Below are 21,188 nucleotides of genomic sequence, written 5' to 3' on the forward strand. Positions count from 1 at the left end.
TAGTTGCAGCAGAATCGCATAATTTCAAAAGCACTAGTCATATTATCCCAGTGGCTTCGATGCAGCCTTAATTTTGTTGTGGTTAATAAAATGAGCACCATTTAGTTAGACAACAATAAACATCCGCTAATAACACCAAGACAGCACTTTGGCAATGACAAGCCCGGTTATATGTGCATATAACAAGTGAGGAGAAGTGTTCCCTTGGTTTAATGTCAAGACTTGGAACACGAAGACTAGATCATATATATAATTGAGTGCCTCACATCCATGTTGTTTCATCGATAAGTGCTTTGCCTCCACTCACTACATGTAATACTCCTATAACGAAGATCATTTTCAAAAAAGAATTCCAAAGGTCAATCAGGGGCTGGCAATGTGTTTACACCAATCTGTCTGCACTACAATCAGGGCCACTGGAGTTATAGGATTATGTGTTTATGAGTTGCTTTCGGCAAAAATATGACTTTTACTGTACTTTCTTTATAATCCATAACTTTCTGCATAATTTGAAGATTTTAGCAACAAAAAAAGTTTCTACCTCATGTGATTCAAACAGTACCTAAAAATGACGCAGCACGTGGTGCTGAGCAGTGTTGGACCCTTTGAAAAGGTCAACTGGTTACGTTTCACAAAATGATTGATATACTCGAATGTGAAGCTGGAACTATAGTAGTGAAACTACGGCCCAGCCAGTAATATTGTGTATTAAAATGTCAAAACAGTGAAATAATATTGCTGCAGAGTTTCTTAATCCGATTTTTATGCCACATAATTTAGTCAACTGTGCCACCCAATTTTGTGTTTTATTGCCTCATACTTCTAGTAGTCGGGCCTACAATAAACAAACATGAGCGAGGCAGTGAATGGTAAGAAATGTGTTTTTCCCACATTTCGATCATCGCCGTTTTCATAGGGTTGCCTAGAAATTGCTTCATTCTGAATACTGTGGTATACTTAAAATTTGGCGCACTTTTTAACCATTTTTTCCACAGGCAGGATTCAGTCTAAGTGTTTTTATAAATTCCTTCGATAATAATGTGAGAAAATCGAACAGGCCAAACAATGCAGGAATCAACATACCACAAAAATAATCTGTAGCAAAGACTGTTTCGACAAGTTATTCTCCATTTGCACAATGATACAATACCTTGTGAAAATGGAATTTCCCAGGTCATCTTTTTGAAACCAACCCCACCGTGACACTGAACAAGGCATATGTTAGAAGGCAAAAAAATCAGGTAGGATGAATAACGCTCACAGCCAGTGCTTCATTTGTAAAAATGTAAGTGCCAGGGGCAGAGGCATTTTTCAGGAAGCCACCGTGGTTGGTACTATCCACTTTTCCTGCCAGCACTGCCACATGCTAACCATCACACAATATATTTGTCAAACTTTGACTAGTCCATGTCACTAAATGCTGAAAATATTGCCTGGACACACAGCTTTTATATTTCGTTTCTTAAATATATTGAATACGCTGTGGAGGTGCTCTGCCTAAATATATAAAGACAGTGCCACCACATGGTAAACGGCCATACATAAGTACCAGTGTTTACAAATAAGTGTCAGTGCTAAGCACCGGCAAAGACTGGCACAAATTAAGAACTGCTCACAGCCCAGCTAAATCATATATTTTTTGCCATGATGCTTATTCCTTGAGCTTACAGATAATGCAGAAATTCACACACTGGTCTTAAGTGGTGGCTAACTTAGGTGGGGGAGGGAGGCAGATCGCCAAACTGTTTTAACTGGCTAGATATTGCATGTTACAACTGAAGTAGGAGTCAAACGTCAGAATCCAAAGATGAGACACCCAGCTAGGACGGGGTACGAAATCCTGTGCAAGGGTGCTTGAAGTGGACTCTAAAAACTCTAGGTATCCCAGGATGCCATGCACAAAAAGATGCTGTTTGCAAACCCGAAAACTCTTTGGTTGTTCATGGCCTTTCAGTTCGTTTTATTGGCATTTTAGTTTTATTGGCATTTGTTTCTGCTTTAGGGTCATGCTTTTAATCAGAAAGTCATATTTTACTGCATACCTCCAAGCCTATCTTTATATTGCCTAGGCTGTAAAAGCTCACTATCCCTGCATTCTCTCATTAGTCCTAAGTACTGACGTCCAAGATCTGGCACTATAAACTTGAAACCAATGGGCTGGCGCTAGTCCAAAGCCAACTATATAAGTAAGGGGCCTGCCAGTAAGAAATAGGTTTCATGGACAGTGTAAGAAGATATGTTAAAACAATAGTGTTTCTGTGGCATTAATCAGAGAAATGTCATAATAAAAGATTGTGTGTCAAAAACAGAATTCTAAACAACATTCCAGACCTTATAAGGAAAAATTGCAAGCTATTAGATTGCAGAATTCTGTATGTGGCGAGTGTGGTGTAAATTACTTTAAACTCTGACGTAAACTTCTTTGCATTGCTCTGCCCATGAATTTTGGACCCAATTGTATTAAAAAACCATAAAAGGTTCAGGCTTCATGTCTTGGGATCTAGAAGAGTTTGGAAAGGTGATATTTCATGACTGTCTGAAGTGGCAGGGCCTGGAAAGCACGGCAGAATGCCGCCCCCCCTGCCCCCCATGCAGCACTGGAGGGTTGGGTCCCTAGTACTGGACTGCAGTGCTGTTGATTCAGAGGATACTGATGTAGGGATACACAGCCAAAGGTGGTCGAAGACACTCACACAGCACTCTCAGATATGGGAGGTTCCCAACGCTGTCTGGTAACAGTGGAAGAACTGTGCCTCACACAACACTTGCTAGAGGGGAGGAGTACATTCTTGCTACCATTCAGTCGTTTACTTATTCCCTCTGTCACTCAACACCAGTAGCGGCCGGCAACATTAAAATATGGTAGGGTACGATGCCCAAAAAGCTCACCATATATGTTGCGTTTGCTGCCACGCAGGGGCTGGTTGTGCTCTCACTCTTCTCCCGACGCTCTCCTAGGCAGTGACTAGGGGCAGAAAGGGAAGGGCTTCCTCCCTTGTACAAAGTGAAGTGAACCAATCCTGGATCTGCAGCGTAGCTCCAAGATTCATTGCAACAGGCTAACCCAGCTGTCATTTTGAATCTGGGGGCCTGCAGGTGCAATCCTTCTGCTGTTTCTAAGACATGGGATTGCAGGCTTTGAAGTGTGCACGTCAGATTATCTGGCTGTAAACAGCTAGCTAAACTGCCATGCGCACTGGGAGGGGCTGCAGTAATAGTGCAATTGCACTAATCAGCCCGCACCTGCCCTCGTGCTGTAACAGTGCAAGCCTGTAACACATTATAATTAAGGCTCTCTCTTTTCAGTTTTTCCTGATTTTTACAGATAAATACAGACAGAAAACATGGTTTTCAGTCAGCATTAATTTTTAAAAATGGATAAATACAGAAAGTGTGCATCTTTTCAGTGACTTTTAGTGCTGTCTTTCATGAATTTAGCCCAACAGTTGAGAAGATGGACAGCATGGGAAATTAAAAAACAGGGTGACATTTCTTTAAATAACTGCCTTTGTCAACATACACTTGTGGTATAATGCTAATATTTGCCAATGGATGTACTGTTATATAATATTTGGCAACTTAAATAGCTAAAACACGACAGACATCAAAGTATGAGTGTGCGTCTATCATTTAAATATGGAAATCTGTAGTTTTACAACTACATTTATACGCAAAACACAAAATAAATATGGATAAATACAGATACAATGGCCAAAAGTTAAATATGGATAAATACAGACGGAAATGTAGAAAAAATAAATACCATAAAACCGGGAGCCCTAATTATAATAAAATGGCATTTATTTCAATTTAATTAATATGTGTGCCTACTCCACTTGCAGAAGGTGAGGCGACGCTCCTCTGCCATAATGGAGGAGTCGCCGCTGCCCAAAACACTAGTTGCAGAGGAAATTCTGTAGCTCAGAAATTGAAGATCCCCTCTGGGTGTCATTACAATAAGAAGGAGGGTCAGGAATAGTGTTCTTCCAAATGCCCTTTCTGGGCAATGAGGTAGAGGTGATTAATGTTGCAAAACAGTACCATGTTTGAACCTTAGCTAATCTGTGTCATAGAAGGAAAATACACAAAACTATTGCTGCAGTGGAGTATGCCAATCAGAACACTCTTAGTATCCTCAGTCACGTGACAAATGCAAGCTACTCCATCTTGGTTATCAAGGGCATTTCTGAATCTATGGTTTAGAGAAGCCAGAAACAGGAAAGCTACCAATTAAAGAATCCGAATCACAATTTTGATGTGAATATCACAGATGAAGTAACGTGATCAGCATTGCTATAGCATGTCTCTGCCATTCGTATGTCCTTGTAGTCCTCTTCGTAGTCTGGGGTGCCAATCCACATAATTCTAGAGTTTTTGGTTGACTATTCATTGCTGGGAGGTATCATTTCATTGGTGTGCGTGATGGTGGATTCCTTCAGTGATGCTCATAGAGAGGATTTGTATTAGTTTCAAGGAATAACCACTGTATTTTATTTAATGCCAATAGCTGCTCAAGCTGCACCAGAGCACGAGGGAGCCGTTTCACCTATGCTTTTACAAGTCATAGAGGGGGCACAATAAAACACAATGCAGCCAGTTTGGTTAGAGCCACTTTCCACCCAAGGATTTGAGGAAGTGACGGCCTTTATGCGTTTCACAATTCTAAGGTAGTCTAGTGTATTCCAGACGCCTGAACCTCTGATCTATTGTAATATTATGCCTCCAATAAGAGTTTATTTCTCTTGCCTTGTACATGCTTTATTTAGTATACGTGATTTAAGGCTTCTCAGAAGTACCAATCTATTGAAGCCTAGAGGTGCTTTGGCACAGAACACTCGAGTACTAATTGTAGCATCTTCCCTCACCCTAGGTACCCACCAATAAATGCGCCACACATGGAGCTTAGTATTACATGTCTTTATTTGTTGGAGTGTAACTGCAAACTCAACATTCTAAACCAGTCTTCAATGCATTTCACTCTAACACTTACGTCACAGTTCTACGGAGACTACCAGAAGCCAAAAGGGTTCCATCATTTCTAATTCACAACACACTACACTAATGAAGGCATTTTAAGGGTTAAACAATGGTCTAAGGTGCTTAAACCTAGTTCAGTATAGTTAGAACGTATTACCACATTCTTTTGACAGGTACGTAAGAGTTGTATGTAAGCGTATCATATACAAAAATACCATCAGCCATAAATACTGTGTTGTAAATATAATTTACAAAAAATGTGTCTCATTGGGTGCAGGTATTTGACTACTAAATCCAATGGGGGGGATATATTTTAGTTAACAAATTTAAGATTTAAGACCCAATACTTACGTTAGACAACATCATGACAATGATCTTCTATCACCATATTGTAGTTAAGAGTAGTAACAGTCTCCGTTTACCTGGAGTCAGTAATTGTCCTTTTCACAACAGCATCCATTTGGTGTCTGAAATGGCAGGCGTAATTCTAATACCATACAAGATGTAAGTCAGCCACATACGTCCCTTAAACATTAATGTCAAGTTACTACCCAAAGACGTAAGACATCTTTTCTTGACATGTCAACTTACTGATATGGCTGCAGTCAGCCTTGAGAATTCCCACCCCATCAGAGTACAGTGATAAAACGAGCACTTATTTTTTCATAGATACACTTGGATGGAGGTGCATGTTAGAGCGTAATTAAAAGCATAAATTCAAGACAGGTAAATACAAAGCAACTTGGAGGATGATAAGGTTAGGGAGAAGGTGAGATTGGGTTTGAATGTAAACATTGTTGAAGAGATGGATATTGAGAAGCTCTATCCGAATGCTGGGCATTTCCATGGGTTGGTGAAGCGTGAACAAGAGGATGAAAGCCAAGAAGGAAAATCTCAACATTTTAAAGATGATCCCCTACACTGTAGACATAACCTTCAGATAGGGTGACCAGACGTCCCGGATTTGCCCGGACAGTCCCCGTTTTTCACCCGCAGTGCGGGCAGATTTTGGCAATTTTGGCTCATGTCCCGGTTTTCAGAAAGGGTTCGACTGATACAGTGAAAGGCACTTTAATAGGTGTTCTAAAGCTTTGCTAGTTAGAAACTGTTATAAGAAAGCAATTTAATTAATAGGTATGATTTTGATTGTAGATTGTAGACTATATAGATAGCACTCCAATACTCAAGTTTATATTTATGGTTCAACGAAGGGAGGCTGGCAGAAAAAGGGTCCCTTTTGAGTACATCCTAATATGCTGATGTGATTTAGTGGTGTAATCTAGCTCCTAGTTATCCTTACAATAGGAATTTAAACTGGTAGATGTATTTTTACTTTTTGTAAATAAAACACAATTTGCTTTTTAAGTCCATTTTCCACATCTTCCAACACACTCGTGAAACATTGGTCAGGATTGGATAAAATGTATCCTTAAACAGTTGGTTGTGTATATTATGTATGCCCCATCGCCAAAGTCCAAGTTTAGTCAAGCTAAAATATGCTGCGCAGGACTAGGATGCCTTGTGATCTAGGATTGCAATGCTGCTTTCAGTGATTACTAGCGATTTCGGTTTTCTGTTCATCTTTGAACAGGAATTCTTTAATATTAATTGTTCTTCCCTTTTAGTGAAGTAGGGCTGTTTAGTCACTGTCGATTTGAACCCTGAAACACGTTTCCTTATGCTCTACCTCCTCCTTAGGTCATTTTATGAGGTCTATCCTTACTGCTGTCCATGTACCTCCAACTGGAAAATGCGTTTTCTGCTGGCAGGTTTTTTAATGCATATTTGTTCTAGTTTCAATGGAAAACTGGGTAACTGATGAGCAAGGAGTCCTCTTTCCATTTGTTGTGAGTGGTCACTTGCTCTCTTCATACTAAGGGGTCAACAATGGAGATGTTGGCCCCACACCCCTCCCCACCCACCACAAAGATCTGACCCCTCTACTGCAGAAGACAGCGCAGAACTAGCTTCACCATCCTTCACCGGGTCTAAAGCCTTGCTTATTCTACTCGTATCAATTGATTCATAATACCTTTGGCAGTGTTCATCTCTCGAGGGCATATAGGGCCAGCCTGTGTGTAAGGCATACTCTTTTTCCGTCATTGTGCTGTAGCACCACTTTACGGACTGTGCTCTTGTTCTTCTAAACAGTGGGGCATTGCCCCTCCACTTTTCAGACAATTTCTTGTGGTTCCCAAGGCACACTCAATGTTGAGGTTTGATGTGGTCCTGGTGGATGCTTTACAAGCATTGCCATATACTTTAGTGGAAAGGCAAAACAGTATGTCCAAACAGCGTAGGGGCTGGGAGGGATATAGGAGCTAAGGGAGCTGGTGGCTAGTGACATACTCTCCGGTAAGAGGGAAAGCAATCTCCAGATGCTTCACAAAGATATCCTAGGCAAGAATTGCAGTTTTGAAGAAAGATCTTTTTAATGTCACTTCTCTACCTGAAGAGTCCGGCACGGCTCTCGTTTAAATAATGGGTTGCCCACCTCTTTCTCATTCTTTCGAGGCGTAAAGAAGAACAAAGAAAACCTTCCAACCCTCCAGCCCCAAAGCTTGAAGGCACTAAAATGTACATCTCTGCTGCTGTTGCTTCCTACCCTCTTGTTGTTGTCCCTGTGTCCAAGCAATTATTCCTTCCTGGTGATGTCTAACCTAGAACCCCAGGTTGGGGAAATTGTCAATTTCTCCATCATTGTACAACACTCATATTTCGACAATAATTTACTTGCAAGGGTCCATTTGGACACTGCCTCTTTGTTCACTTCTGTCGCACAAACATGTCAGTGAGCACACCATCTGAGTGACCCGATCACCCTAAGAATTAAACCCCCACAATGCCTACATGGCATAAGACCGCAAATGTCGATGAGAACATCATACAAAACATATTTAAACTAATTACATGCACCTACATCAAGATGGTCTCTGTTGTAGTCTCCATAATTTTTATCGTAATTAATTTCTTTATGGAAAACAAATCCTAATTTAAGCAGCATCAAAGACAATATGCCTTGGTTTAATGTAATAAAGCATTTAACATTAGCATATTTTAGTGTGACATGCAGGAGGCAGCCATTGGTGTTTATAAAGTGGTGACTCCTGTAGGCAAGCACTCGTGTAAACAGAAGGGTAGCCCCAAACAGCTAGGGAGAGAGAGAAGTACTCACTAGGCTGAGCCGTGATACACGATTGACTAAGACTCAAGCCAATGGCTGAAAGAGACTGGTCGAAAAGAGTCAATGGCTGTAAATCGACATGTGCAAAGCCGACACTTGTTAGTAATAGGTTTGACAGTTGCACTGTTAAAACTCAGACCTAAAAAGGAGTATACATTGCCCAATAAGTTTTAAAAATACCTACGGTAACCAGTTCAAGAGCATGGAGTAAATGTAAGTGTTATTCTCGAAAGCTCACTGGTGTTTTTCTCATTTGGTCATAAATATACACGTATCTAATAGCCTTTAAGTGGGCCGGGTTTGGCTGGTGCTCAGCACCAGGAGTTCTAAAAAGTAGATACTGAGACGAGTCCCTATCGAGCTCAAGCTCTCCATTTTTGGCCTCAGGATGACAAAAATAATCTTAACTCTGCAGCAGTCCCACACTTCACTGACTTTGATGTAACTTTAAAGAATCTCGTTATAGTTCTTTCAGTGTCGCATTTCAGAACTGAAGCATTTTCAATATTCTATACAACGAAGCCACTGTCAAAGCCAATAGTCCTGGCTTGTGGGAGGTGTAATGTTACGTGTTATATTATATATCTGGATGCAATGACAGAAGCAGCACATTACTAGTCAGGTGTGTCACTATGATAAGCGCAGATTTTTAACTTACGTGTTTTAAGCCAGACCCTAATTACATCGGCCATGTCTCGTTGGGAGAGCCCCAGTTTTTTCAGCCCATTTACAGCCCTGCTAATAGCAGAAAAAAGGCGAGGCGATTATTCTCGGTAAACTATTTTTAATGTAATTAGCACATGTAGTCAGCATTCTATGCGAGTGAGTAGCTTTCAAGCACATCTTAATATTTGGTTGTCTAGGAGACTGATTTTGGTGACCCTAAACATTAAACTATAAACCTGTAGGGCTGGAATATTATAGCAAATGAATTGACACAGTAAATGTAATCTCAATTGTGCATGTGACTATTAAGTTGTTAGCAATCACTTCGGACTTCAAAGCAAGAGCTAGGTTTTCCACCACTGAGGAATGTGGAAACATCTACAGGATTGCGATTGGTCGGCTCAAGTATATGGTCATTGATAATAATTTAGCAAGTAGCTCATATTAACAACGCTGCTTTCTTACACTAGTTTTCAAAGATCCAAACTTGGTGGCCGCTACACTTGAGACCCCAGCTTTTACTCTAGAGAATGTGAAGCCATGGTGAGAGTGTCTCCTGTGGACCCGCAGGTGGGATATCTTGCAATGCTATCATTTATGGTAGCATGTGAGAAACAGGCTGCAGAAAAGTCTTTCGCCTACGCTAAAACATAAGACTGCAAAAATCTACACCTTATACAAACATCTCCCTTTAAAAATGCTGACTTTCACCTCCATGGATTCTCAAGCCTATGCCTGAAGATGCACTAATACTGGTGTTTCAATATAAAATAACCAAGCTCTTAACTAAGTAGGATCCGGGAGTAATCATTTTTCGGAATTACATACTTAAGGAATTTTAGTCCGAATAGGTCTATGAATGGCCCCATTTTGGCAGTCTTTATTTTGAACTCTGTTTCCACACTGAACAAAAATGAAAACATGCCACAAAAAGACATAACACTGCATTGGAACAATTTGCTTCACATGAAAGACCAGGAGTTCATTTTACACTCGTCGAATATTTGTGGTTTCTGGCGCCATTATCATTCCTAAACAGGTCTGGTTATTAAGAAGAACCTCCAGCCCTAGTGTGATCCAAAGAAGGTAGTTAGGAATAAAGCAGGGGCACAGCTCTACCTTTCAACACCTAGGGCTTGATTTAGACCAGGACAGGAATACAGCAGTACAAACTATGCAGCAGCAATAGCCGAAGGGGCAACACAGCACAGCAGTGATTTCAGACATTGTAAGAACCAATGGTAATCCCAACCCTGCGCGGCCACCACCATCAGACAGCAATTCCAACCTCACCAATTCATTGTGCCAAAGGAGGCATGAATGGGTGAGCTTTCAGCATCTGCAAATCTATGGCCCAAGCGATCATGGCTTGATGGGAAGGAAGCAATTATGACAATGCTTCTACATTGAAGTATATACCCGCTGAGCCGGGCATACATATTAAATGTTTTGTGCATTTTCTAAAATGTAGCAAAAAATGAAGACTCCTTAATGCTGATACTGTGATCTTGCTTGTACCAAAGTGAACGCTGATCTCTTATCTTAAGTCGAACGCTGATGACATCATAAAGGCATGACGGGGACCAATGAAATTGGCCAATGGGAAGATCTGTGGAATGAAGTCAAAATTGATATCCTACTAAGCACCAATCTCTAGGTTTCACGCTACAGCACTACATACAGATTCACGTCTGTTTAACAACCTTAGCCAACAGATTTTAAAACCAGAAACTAAGGCAGCATTTTTCAGCAAGCACTAAAGATTTCACAAACACACTTTGAATGTTAATGCACACCATGTCAATAAAGCTAATCATGGTCATATTTTGTCTCTTGTATATTAAAGCACCAGGCGGGTGGGTAAAGTGGCAGGCACAGCTTAATCACATTTGTACTGACTTGCATATTAATATATACCATGAGCTTTCTCCTATCAATGGCAGTAAGCTGTAATTTCCCTGATCCTGCTAAGTCTGCATTACCAACAGAAGTATATTTTTGCAAGATTTGTTTTAGAGGAAACTCAAGGGAGGTATATCATACTGTCCATTAATGAAAAATGCTAAACTCAATAAATCTCCTACATAAATCACACTGTGGAATAAAAGCATTTATGAAAAAATAATTATACATAAGCAAGGTCCTTGAATGATTAATCCATTTAAAACTAGTGCTGACACAGGCATCCATCGGCCATATATTTTTGTCGTCTCACCCTCCCTTCTGGGTTGTTAAGATGCGATGCACATACCTCATAGAAACATAACTAGGTACAGGGCAGTGTATTATGCTTAGCTCTTTTATTAGTATCGCTAATATACTAATTACTTTGTTTTATGGAGATCACAAAGAGAGAGTCACAAAGAATACAAAATAAGGTGGTGATAAACAAATAGATAACTTGCTTTTAGCATGGCTGAGTGTTTAAAAGCACCAATCACGATTTGACTACTAAGGTAGTTTATCATAGTTTAACTCTTTTTTACTTTAGTTAAGATGACCAGCATTGTTTTCCTAATGTTTTTAGTCTTTGAGCTACAAGACCCTAATGTTGAGTATAAATGTAATTATTCTGATAGAAATAAAATGATTTAATATAGTCACCCTGCTTTTATTGGTGTACAGCCACAAATTACCGGCATCCAATTACCAGAATGAATGAATATGTATTTGTAAAGTGCAAACTTTTGTCCAAAGGCGTTAAGGTGATAAAACTGAAACTGTCTCTATCTATCGAAACGTTGGGTCTTTATCGAAGAAACAGCGGAGAGAAGATCGAGTGGGAGGGTGTAGTCACAAGAAGGATTGACCACCACAGCGAGATTTTCTGAAATAAGGAACTGCTGTGATGGATAATGAGGTTGAGCATAGCGGACAGTGCAAACCAAATCACGCATGGATGATCTGAACTGAAGGACCAGTCCTGTACACCGCTCTGTGCACCAGAGAGACCTACGGCTGGGGATTGCCAGCCAGTGGAGGTTCCAACGGAAAAGTGAGACCATGTTGAATTTCTAAAAGTCAAAGACCCGCCAGACAGCTAGATTCTGAACACTTAGTAGTCAGTGAATGGAAGAGGCTGAAACGTCAAAATAACATGCTTTAGCACATTCAAGTCTGGACATAAACAATGTTTTCACATCACAGGGTCTGAGGTCAGCACAATAAGGCGGGTAGCAAAGTGGCAGTCCTCCTGCAGCTCAACAAGCAGCAGGTCAATACAACAGAGCAGTTAGTAAAGTAGCAGTCCTTCTGGCAAGGTGCAGATGCACAGCAAGCAATGTCTTGTTACTGGTCCAAAAGTGTCTGATTTTACGTGGCTCAGATCCCCAGTACTTATTATCAAAAGTGCCTTTGGTGTAGGGGGTGACTCAAAGGAGTTCTCTGAAGTGCACAAGGATCCCTTTCAACCCAGTCCTATCTACCAGGAAAACAATGGTAGGTTATCCGTATCTTGTGTGTGGATAGGACACTGCCTATTCAAGGAGAGGGCTAACCCTCACACCCCTCCCAGCCCAGGAAGACCCATCAGAATGAAGATGCAGTTGAGTGACCTGTGTTATGGCTGTCTAGATGGAATACAAACATGTAGCTGTCACCCAGCCCAACCCAGACGTGTACTAGAGACAGGCTATCAGGCACATAGCGCAGCAAACAGAGAAATTTCCACTTTCTAAAAGTGACATTTCTAAAATAGTAAAGTTCAATCCAGCCTCACCTGCAAGTAGGATTTATCAATACCATTCTAAACATATGAAACGTCAAAATAGCTACTCCTCTCTGATCAGGAATTACCACTTACAAACTTATAAGGGAATTCCCAAAGCTAATCTATGAGAGGGGTAGGCCTCACAGTAGCGAAAAACGGAGCAGGTTGTTTGACCAGAACATGCAAAACTCAACAGTACATGTCCTAAATTTTACTTGTACAGCACCCCACCCGTAGGGCTACATAAGGCCTACCTTGGTGGTGACGTATATATGTAATAAAAGAGGAGTTTAAGGCATGGCAAGTAGTTTTAAATCGCACTTTAAAGTGGCAGTACACTGCACACACAGACACTGCAGTGGCAGAACTGAGACGGGTTTGAAAGGCTTCTTCTGTGGGTGGCACAAACTGTGCTGCAGCCCACTAGTAACATTTAACTTACAGGCCCAATCACGCCAAGTACAAACATGTTTAGGGAAGGCACTTTAGCACTGGTTAGCAGTGGCAAAGTGCTCAGAGTCCTAAGTCCAACTCACACAAACAGTGGGAATGAGCTACTCTTTTCTTTTCAAGTTAAACCATAATATTTTTTCTAAGAAAAAATTCCCCTAGTGTAATGTAAAATTATTTCAGATCCCAAAAAGCTAATATTTCTGGATTTATTGAAAAGGTCCTGTTTGCCAAATCTCAGAAATTTCTCAAATTGAGGAACCTCATACTCAACATCAAATCTGAATTCAGAAGAGCCAAATTGAACCTATAGTTTAGTGTAGGAAATCTAGGAGTAGATTCAAGTTCAAGGAAAACAAAATGGAGGCAATTATAACAACAAACCTCTTCAGACAGAATCCTTTTTCTAAAATTGTGTGGGGAGAAGGTTAAATGTCTCTTACAAATGTCATGCACTTTAAACTAAGCAAACACAACGAGCAGAGAGTCTAGTTACTCCCTTGAATCACCAGCCATGATCTGGACGATGAACTTGAACTAGGAAGACCAAGCCAGTGATGGACACAGCCTTCTCTGAAGGAAAGAAAGTCCAAATGCATGTAAAGAAATGCATTTGGCATATGTATCTAGAAAGTTATAGCGAACATTTCAGCTAGTTTATTGAGAGACCTTGTTAATGGAGGAGAGATAATCCCCCGAGGGGTGCCTGCAGATTAATCAGCAGTTCCCATTCCCAGTTATGGTTCTCTGATGTGAGGGATTTTTTTTTTAAAAAAAAGAAGCAACCTATTTAGCCTCACTGATACAAATACAAGCATTTTTCTAATACAGCTTGCTTCCCGTGTTGAACCATAGGAGCCACCATGGTCGCTGTGGGGAGTATTCAAATAATAGCAGGTACTGTAGATAGTCTGGAACCAGAAAACACACTTTCCTGCTGCCTCTCTGCTCCAGCCTCCAGGAGTGTGCCAAGTTGATGCACTGGGCCCTGGTGCAGTCTGGTGGTGTTACATCTCTCCACCTTCCACCTGTAATGGTGCCACTGCGCGGCTGCACATCCACTACTCATTCTAGGACTTAAGTCACAAATAAGGCCCTCACAGGACGCAGCTGTAAGCAGGTAACTGCACATGGATCAGCATAAGTGATTGTGGATGTGTGTTAAAGGCATATCAGAAATGAATACACCAGCACATCATCACTGATGTATGGGAGTCAAGAAAAGCCATCTCGTGTTGCTGCCTTATGGGGAAATTGAGGGCCTAGAGGTCATGTTAGGGATAGTGCAGGGCGGGATTGGTGCTTATCTGCTTCATGGACAAAATTGTACTGACGCTTCCGAAAGAAGACTTGGGTATAATTCCTTATTATATTGTTTCTGATTCAGAAAAAAATGAAGTTTGTGCAGGGATAGGGTGCTCACGTGCACATTGAAGATGTTTTCATTTTAGATGGTTCTCCCTCCATTCAGGCCCTGTCACGCCCTCAAGAATGGCATAACACAAAATCATGGGGCCCTCCTGCAGAAAGAGAGGGGCACCCGAGCCTCCAATACTTGACAGATATTCATTCGCATTGGGATAAAAGGTGGCCCCGCCCCTCCACAGCAGGGGCGGAGCTGTGTTACGCCCCTGCACGAGGGAAAACTGCAGCGCTCGCGGTTTCCTGTTCATATACATTCATTAAATTACACTTGTGAATGATTCACAGAGTTGGATCAGTATGCGCATTGAGGTTTGTGTAAATGTGAAATTGCACTCCCCGTACTCTTTTTTCCACGTGGAAATCATTTGTGTGTGAAGAAATCCCTTCCCCGTACACTCTAATGAAAAGTGGGGTGTCCGGAGAACTTTCCTACAGATATTGCACTAGGACTTGGACGCTTACTGTATTTGCAATACCTGCTACCATGGCAACACAAATTCCCCAACCCCTAACTGACAAGACTATGAAAGTTCCACCCAACGGAGGCTTTTTCCACCATCCTGTCATCTTCTATTTAAAATGCAGCTGGAGGGCGTGCAGAAGTAGAAAAACATGGGGCAAAGTTATTTCGCACAAAACTTTTGGAAGTTAGAAAGAGATTTTCACAGACTACACCACCGAAGCAATCTTTCGCTATGCAGACATGAGACTCCTTTTAATACCGAGTCATCACATCGGCAGGCTGAGGCTTCAACAATATGCCAGTAATTCCAACGAGTGCAAATTATGTGAGTGATGGTGTTACATTAGCAGCCTTTCACTCCTCCATCGTGTGAATGATTAATCACTCAATATGATATTCTTTCTGCTCTGCCGAATTGCTCGACAATTAAGATGATCAGACAGCTCTTCCGAGGAGAAATGTCAGCTGGTACTGTACTTTCTCCTCCCCAAAAGATTATGTAGCACGTTGGGTTGCAACTTGTTCAACTATTTTAGTTTGGATGAAAATAAATACATATTTTTCATTTGCCGCTGTTCTAGAAGCCACACATTTTGTGGCCCCACCGTCCCTAGCACATGTGACTTTCTTATTCTTTCTTAGTCACGAAGACGATAGAGATTTCCAAGGTGTGGCTCCTAAGAGGAGCAGGAAATTAAAGTTAGGTGCACCCACACTCTGATTTCCACAAACGATATATCTTGAAGGAGTCCACCAGAACCTCAACGATACCACGCGGGGAGCTAGTCACGAGGTGATGTGGGTGTCGTGGAGTACAACAAATCTGATTAAGGACCTATGCAGCAGGGCAACTTTGGTCCACAAAACTCCTTCACATGCAAAGTTTTCTCATGAATACATTTACTGCAAAGGATCCAGTGATATTATTAATCATTTCAAAGAAGTTGTCATCAGTGATGTAATATATGGGGTAATTATCAGTGCATAGCGAGGGCGCAAGTTAGAGTTACGTTAGGGCACAAGTTATAGTTTCTTGAGATAACTAACTAACTGCTGAATTTCTATGGTTTTGTGTGTTAAAATTTTGTACATGCCAATAACGCCCCTGTAACCTTAGTTGTTTGCTGAGAATTTCTACTTTTTTTTTAACACAGTGGGGGATTGGCCACAGGCCTGCCAACTCCCCACATGCACCCAAACCCCATGCATGCAGCCAAGCCGTGCAAGCAACCTCTCGCAGGCAGCCAACCCTACGGCATTTAGCCGGGTACGGTGGCAGGTTGGCTGCTGCCCATGGCCAAACCACCCAACCTGTGAGGGGGGAACTCACCCCCTCCTTTGGTCGATTTCGGCCCCGGGGACGCAATTCCTCCGGCCCGCTAAATTTTTTTTTTTAAAGAGTGGGGAGTACATTGCCCCCTCTCCTCGGGCCGTGTTGTGGCCCTGAGGACCCCATCTCCAATTGCTAGGCCTTATTGTAAATGGGGAGGGAGAAACAAAGATCCTTCCCCAGTCCATTTTGTGCCCCTGGGGATTCCATCTCCGGGTGCCAGATTTTTTTTATAAGGCAAGGGGAGGCCAGTCCCCAGCGACCTATTCCACCAGCGCCCGCCCAGTAAATGTTTGGTGCCCTGGAGCCCACTTTGGGCACATAGTACATATTCAAAAGGGGGAGCGTGCACCCTTCCTGGTTGAAGTGTTGAAAGTCAATCAGAGCTCACCATTAGATCTGTCAGATCTGTGGACCCTTCGCATCCGTAGATATCTATAAATCTTTTTTCTATAATAACTCTAAAACTGCTGAATGGATTTACACCACATTATAAAAAGAGCTCTTTCTTGACCAAGAGAAAGCCTTCTCCCAAAGTTGGAGTAAATCCATTCAGTCTAGCGATTCGGGATGTGGTCGTGTTCATAATCCCTATGGGATATTGCATGGGGAAAACGTGTTTTGGGACCCCCCCCCCCTGCTTTTTCTCAGCCCTTGCTAGTTGAATCACCCTAAAACTTTCAAGACAGCACCTGAAGAGAGTGGCAAACTAGTTTAGATTTTTTTTTTTAAAGATTCATCAAACAGCGCTAAAGTTGTTATCAAAACAAAAAATGCTTTGTCTATGGAAACTAGGTCCTAACATATATCTCCTACTGGCGGTCACCAGTAGGTAGTTCTAGTTAGGACCCTGCTTCCGTTGGAATAGTGTTTTTTGATTTGCCAATATCTTTGGCGTCGTTTGACTTATCTATGTGAAATTTTCAAAACTAATGGGGCGGTTATGTCATCTACTGTGTGTTGAAAGTTTCAGGGTGATTCATCGAACAGAGGCCGAGAAAAAGGGGGATCCCAAAATGTGTTGTCTTCATGTTAATCTCCATAGGAAACTTTAGACATGGCTACAGCCCAAACTACTGAACGGAATTACTCCAAATTTGGCAAAAAGTTAGCTCATGGTTCTGAAAGCATTCTTTTTGTTAAATGGTGTAAATCCGTTTAGAAGTTCCTGAGAAATTTAAACTTTCCTCAGATATACAACTGGGGACGTGGAGGATCCGCAAACCCTCCTGATCTCATGCCTTGTATGTAAATGTAAATGTAAATGTAAATGTATGTAAATGTATAGGCATTTATATAGCGCACTACTTACCCGTAGGGTCCCAAGGCGCTTCGACCGCTGCGAAACCCTTCCTGGCTTCCCTGAGAGATGGTCCCTTAATGGGTATCTCCAGGGTGAGACCAGGCATCCCCGGCGGTCTGGTGGGGCCGTTAGTGAAGATGAGGCAAGCTAATGCCCAGAGTTGCCGAGTGTGATCGCTGATCAGAGTGGGCACCGAGGCGAGAGAATTATCGAGTCCGCTGACCCTGGTCCAGAACCCTGCCGCGCCGGGAATCGAACCCTGGTCCCGGGCCGTCCTCTGCTCTCGGGTCTGCCGCCTCTAACCAGTGAGCCAATCTGATTGGCTGCCAACACTTCAAACCAGGAAGTGGTGGCAGCCAACTTGTGACTCGGTTGAACCGAGTCACAAGAAAAAAGGTAAAAAAAGGTGACAAAACTAGAAAAGGTGTCAGGGTAGAAACAGGGCCAAAAAAAAGCATTTTTTTAAAAAACTTTTCGGCGGGATTCACTGTGGATCCGCAAATCCAGAATTGTTTTTTTAAGCCCCCGGGTGGGTCAGGTCCCGGGGGCCATAGACAATTGACATGAGGAGGCCCGCGCAGGCCCCACAGTCCCAGTGATTGCCACCTCCCCGGGGCTTATCCATTGAATGCTAGGGGCTACGAGACCCCCCAGCCCTGGGGACCGCCACCTCCTGGGGCTATAAAATAAAAAAATCTATGCGTGGTGGGCTTCTGCCCCTCCACACAGCCCCGCAGATTGCCACATACCAGGCTATGTTTGTGAAATGTGGGGAGGCTATGTGGGGCCCCGCAGCCCCGTAGACGTCCACCTACTCGGGGCTATTTACATAATTAGGCAATGTGGGGCTCCTACCTCCTGACGCAGCCCCGAAGACCACCATCTCCCCAGGGCTATGTTCAAAATAAAATTTGGGGGGCTGAAGACCCCCCACACTGCCTCAGGGACCACCACCTCCGTTGCTACCTTGCAAATTTGAGAAGGGCCCACCTCCTGCAGCCATAAATGGCCCTGGGGACCGCCATCCCCCAGGGCCAGCTCCAGCAATGTACCGGGGTGTCCACCCCTGGACACTGCAGTTTGCTATGGGATGGCGGGAGCACTGCTCCCGCCATCCCATAGCAAACAGTGTGCTCGCTTTGAATAAGAGAGAGCACTTTGCTCTCGCTTGTTCAAATCGAGTACACTTTGCTTTTATCAGTGATGTCATGAGTAATGTCACTGATCATGTCATGAGTGATGTAATATGGGATGTCATCAGCAGTGCATTGCGGGGGGCGCGAGTTATAGTTCGCTCAGCTAACTAGAACAGCTGAACTTCACAGGTTTTGTACAAGTGAAATGTGAGCTTAACTAGAACGTCCCCGTAACCTGTGTTTTTTTCAATGAAAAAAAATGTATATATATATATCATTCAAAAAACATCAAAAAGGAAAACGTGGCGTACTCTGGAGCTCTTCTTTCAATACTTTACTGAACAGCCACCATTGCTGACAAACGTGTTTCAGCCTACAAGGCCTTTGTCAATCTCAGTCTCTTCGATATTCACCATCAATTTGACCTTGCACAACTTTTTACTTCCGGCACAATGTGTTACATTGGAGTCATAGGTGTACTCATTGAATACACACTTGTCCACAGCACACTGTAGTTATCTTATAGAAATCAAACCTAGAAACGTACTACATCCGAACTCATTTGTAACATGACTAAGTGCTAAGTCCAGAGATAGTTTGCACCATCTCTCATAGCAAATATGAAGTGTAATATGTATATTTGTTAAGGATTTTGAGAGCAGAGCAGCGTATCTAACCTAGCTCTCATTAGCTATCATTATGTATACTTATATTTGTTAATGTTATTAAGAGAATAGCTACATATCTGGCAGAGCTATCAGGTGTAATATTTAGATTTGTTAATGATGAGAGAAAAGCTACATGTCTGACAGATATTATTTAATGTAGCTGGTGTTTTTGAAAATAAAGTATTCTCTGCAATCGATAACTTTATAAGTGAAAGCAATATATAATTAGGTGTCACTTTCACCGATTAATTCGGGTACCTACATGGCTTCCCAACTATACTCCTTTTGTTACCAGAATGAACAGTTTATTACTTCATATGTCCAATAAAGTTATACTTTACAGGCCCTGAATGAAAATCTAATATATAATAAAATGTATGAGTCTACAATACTTCGTAACTCTATAGTCTTGCCGACTGTATCTCATAATTACTGGCAACTAATGTGAAATGTTGCACCATGTAAAGTTGAGACCGCAACCATGTGCCACTATCTTGTGAGTTCTGATCAATTACATTTGCATTAGATACGTTCCCTATAGTTTCGTCAACAATCTTAAAATGTACATACACGCAACAGCTACCATTCAAGCCATCACACAGCTCTCCAGTGTCTGAACGGGCCCAGTGTTAGACAAATGTAACCTAAAGCAAAGGAATTCCTCAATAAATGTTGGTTTGTTCCTCGACTTCCTACTTCTCGGATCTCCCGGGCTTTCCTCGTCTGCAGGCAGTTTGCATTGCCTGTCTGCAGCCAGCTGGTGAAAAACACACAACTCTCAAAGGAAAGCGTCTGCTACAGCAGCGCTTCAACTGCAGACACTATTGTATGTCTTTGGGAAAGCGAACACAAACATAAGGGAACACGACTCGAGTATTGCTCACAAAGTTGGGTAGCATTTACAGACGATTGCTGCATCTTTGACAGGAGCATCATCGAGGCTAGCTCAGCATCAGATGAGACTGGTCCTCGAAGCACAGTACCTTGTCCTTGTCCTCCACCAGGTCGGCCAGCACGTCGTCTGGGTCCAGGATGCCCCCATCTGTGTACTCCAGGTGGTGAACCTTCACCCATCCCCCGGGCTCCTGAAAGAAAAGAGCGATGGTTGAGCCAAACTTCAAGATCCACACAAGCTTTCAACCCAGACCTGCAATCTCTGAGGGAGATGTGTGCCCATTTTCACAACTACAAAATATGTTTATGCATGTCTCTTCCTTTGTATTACGCTGCAATGCCACTGTTAACCACTGATGTCTCAATTCTATATGGAGTACACTGTAGGGCTAGGATGCCATATAGTGCTGGCTCCCACGAGTTACCCCTCTGTGGGCTGAGCTGCCACTCACTGCCTCTCTGTGTAGGGAGAAAGAGAGGTGGGCTGCAGAATGTGCTATTGTATGTGAAGGAAGCTTGCTGTGCTGCTGCTTACGTTGTTATGAGTGTGCGCATGAAGGAATCGTGGTTGCATCTCTGCAGTGAGCGAGGCTCGTGATGCTGTTGCCCAAGTCAGTGAGAGCGTGCAAGAGCGACTGCGTGTGCTTTGCTCCATGCGCTGTGCTACTTCTCAGTAAGCGAGGATTACAAGCATTCATAGAAGTGAGGATGAACTGAACCTTGCATTTATAACATTGTAACTTTGGAATAATAACTTAATTACTGCTTGTTTACAGCAGCGGCTCCTCCGCTAATGGTGGAGGAGCGTGGCCCTCCCCCAGACAGCAGCTTCAAAAGTTGAAAAATAAAACTAGAATAATAAAACAGTTTTATTACTGTTTTATTGTTTTAACTTCCAAGTGTCGCATCCTGGGGACGGGGCCATCGCGGGGCACTCACAAGGAGGAGTGGTAGGCAATGAAATCAGTGCGCATGTGTCTTTG

The 21,188-nt window shown here is 42.4% G+C and overlaps 1 protein-coding gene across 1 annotated transcript in view; it reads right to left on the bottom strand.

Annotated features, from left to right (window-relative positions):
• The window catches only part of PARD3B (par-3 family cell polarity regulator beta), a 1,965,377-nt gene extending 1,944,517 nt beyond the window's left edge, over positions 1–20,860 (bottom strand). The window contains exons 1-2 of the mRNA XM_086954074.1: positions 20,741–20,860; positions 20,295–20,396 (exon numbers count right to left, since the gene is read on the bottom strand). Coding sequence (XP_086810200.1) covers positions 20,295–20,396; positions 20,741–20,860 — 222 coding nt within the window. The remainder of the gene's footprint in view (positions 1–20,294; positions 20,397–20,740) is intronic.
• Positions 20,861–21,188: the final 328 nt, after the last annotated feature.

The sequence above is a fragment of the Lissotriton vulgaris genome, chromosome 2_1 (assembly GCF_964263255.1).
Source record: "Lissotriton vulgaris chromosome 2_1, aLisVul1.2, whole genome shotgun sequence".
Taxonomy (NCBI): Eukaryota; Metazoa; Chordata; class Amphibia; order Caudata; family Salamandridae; genus Lissotriton; species Lissotriton vulgaris.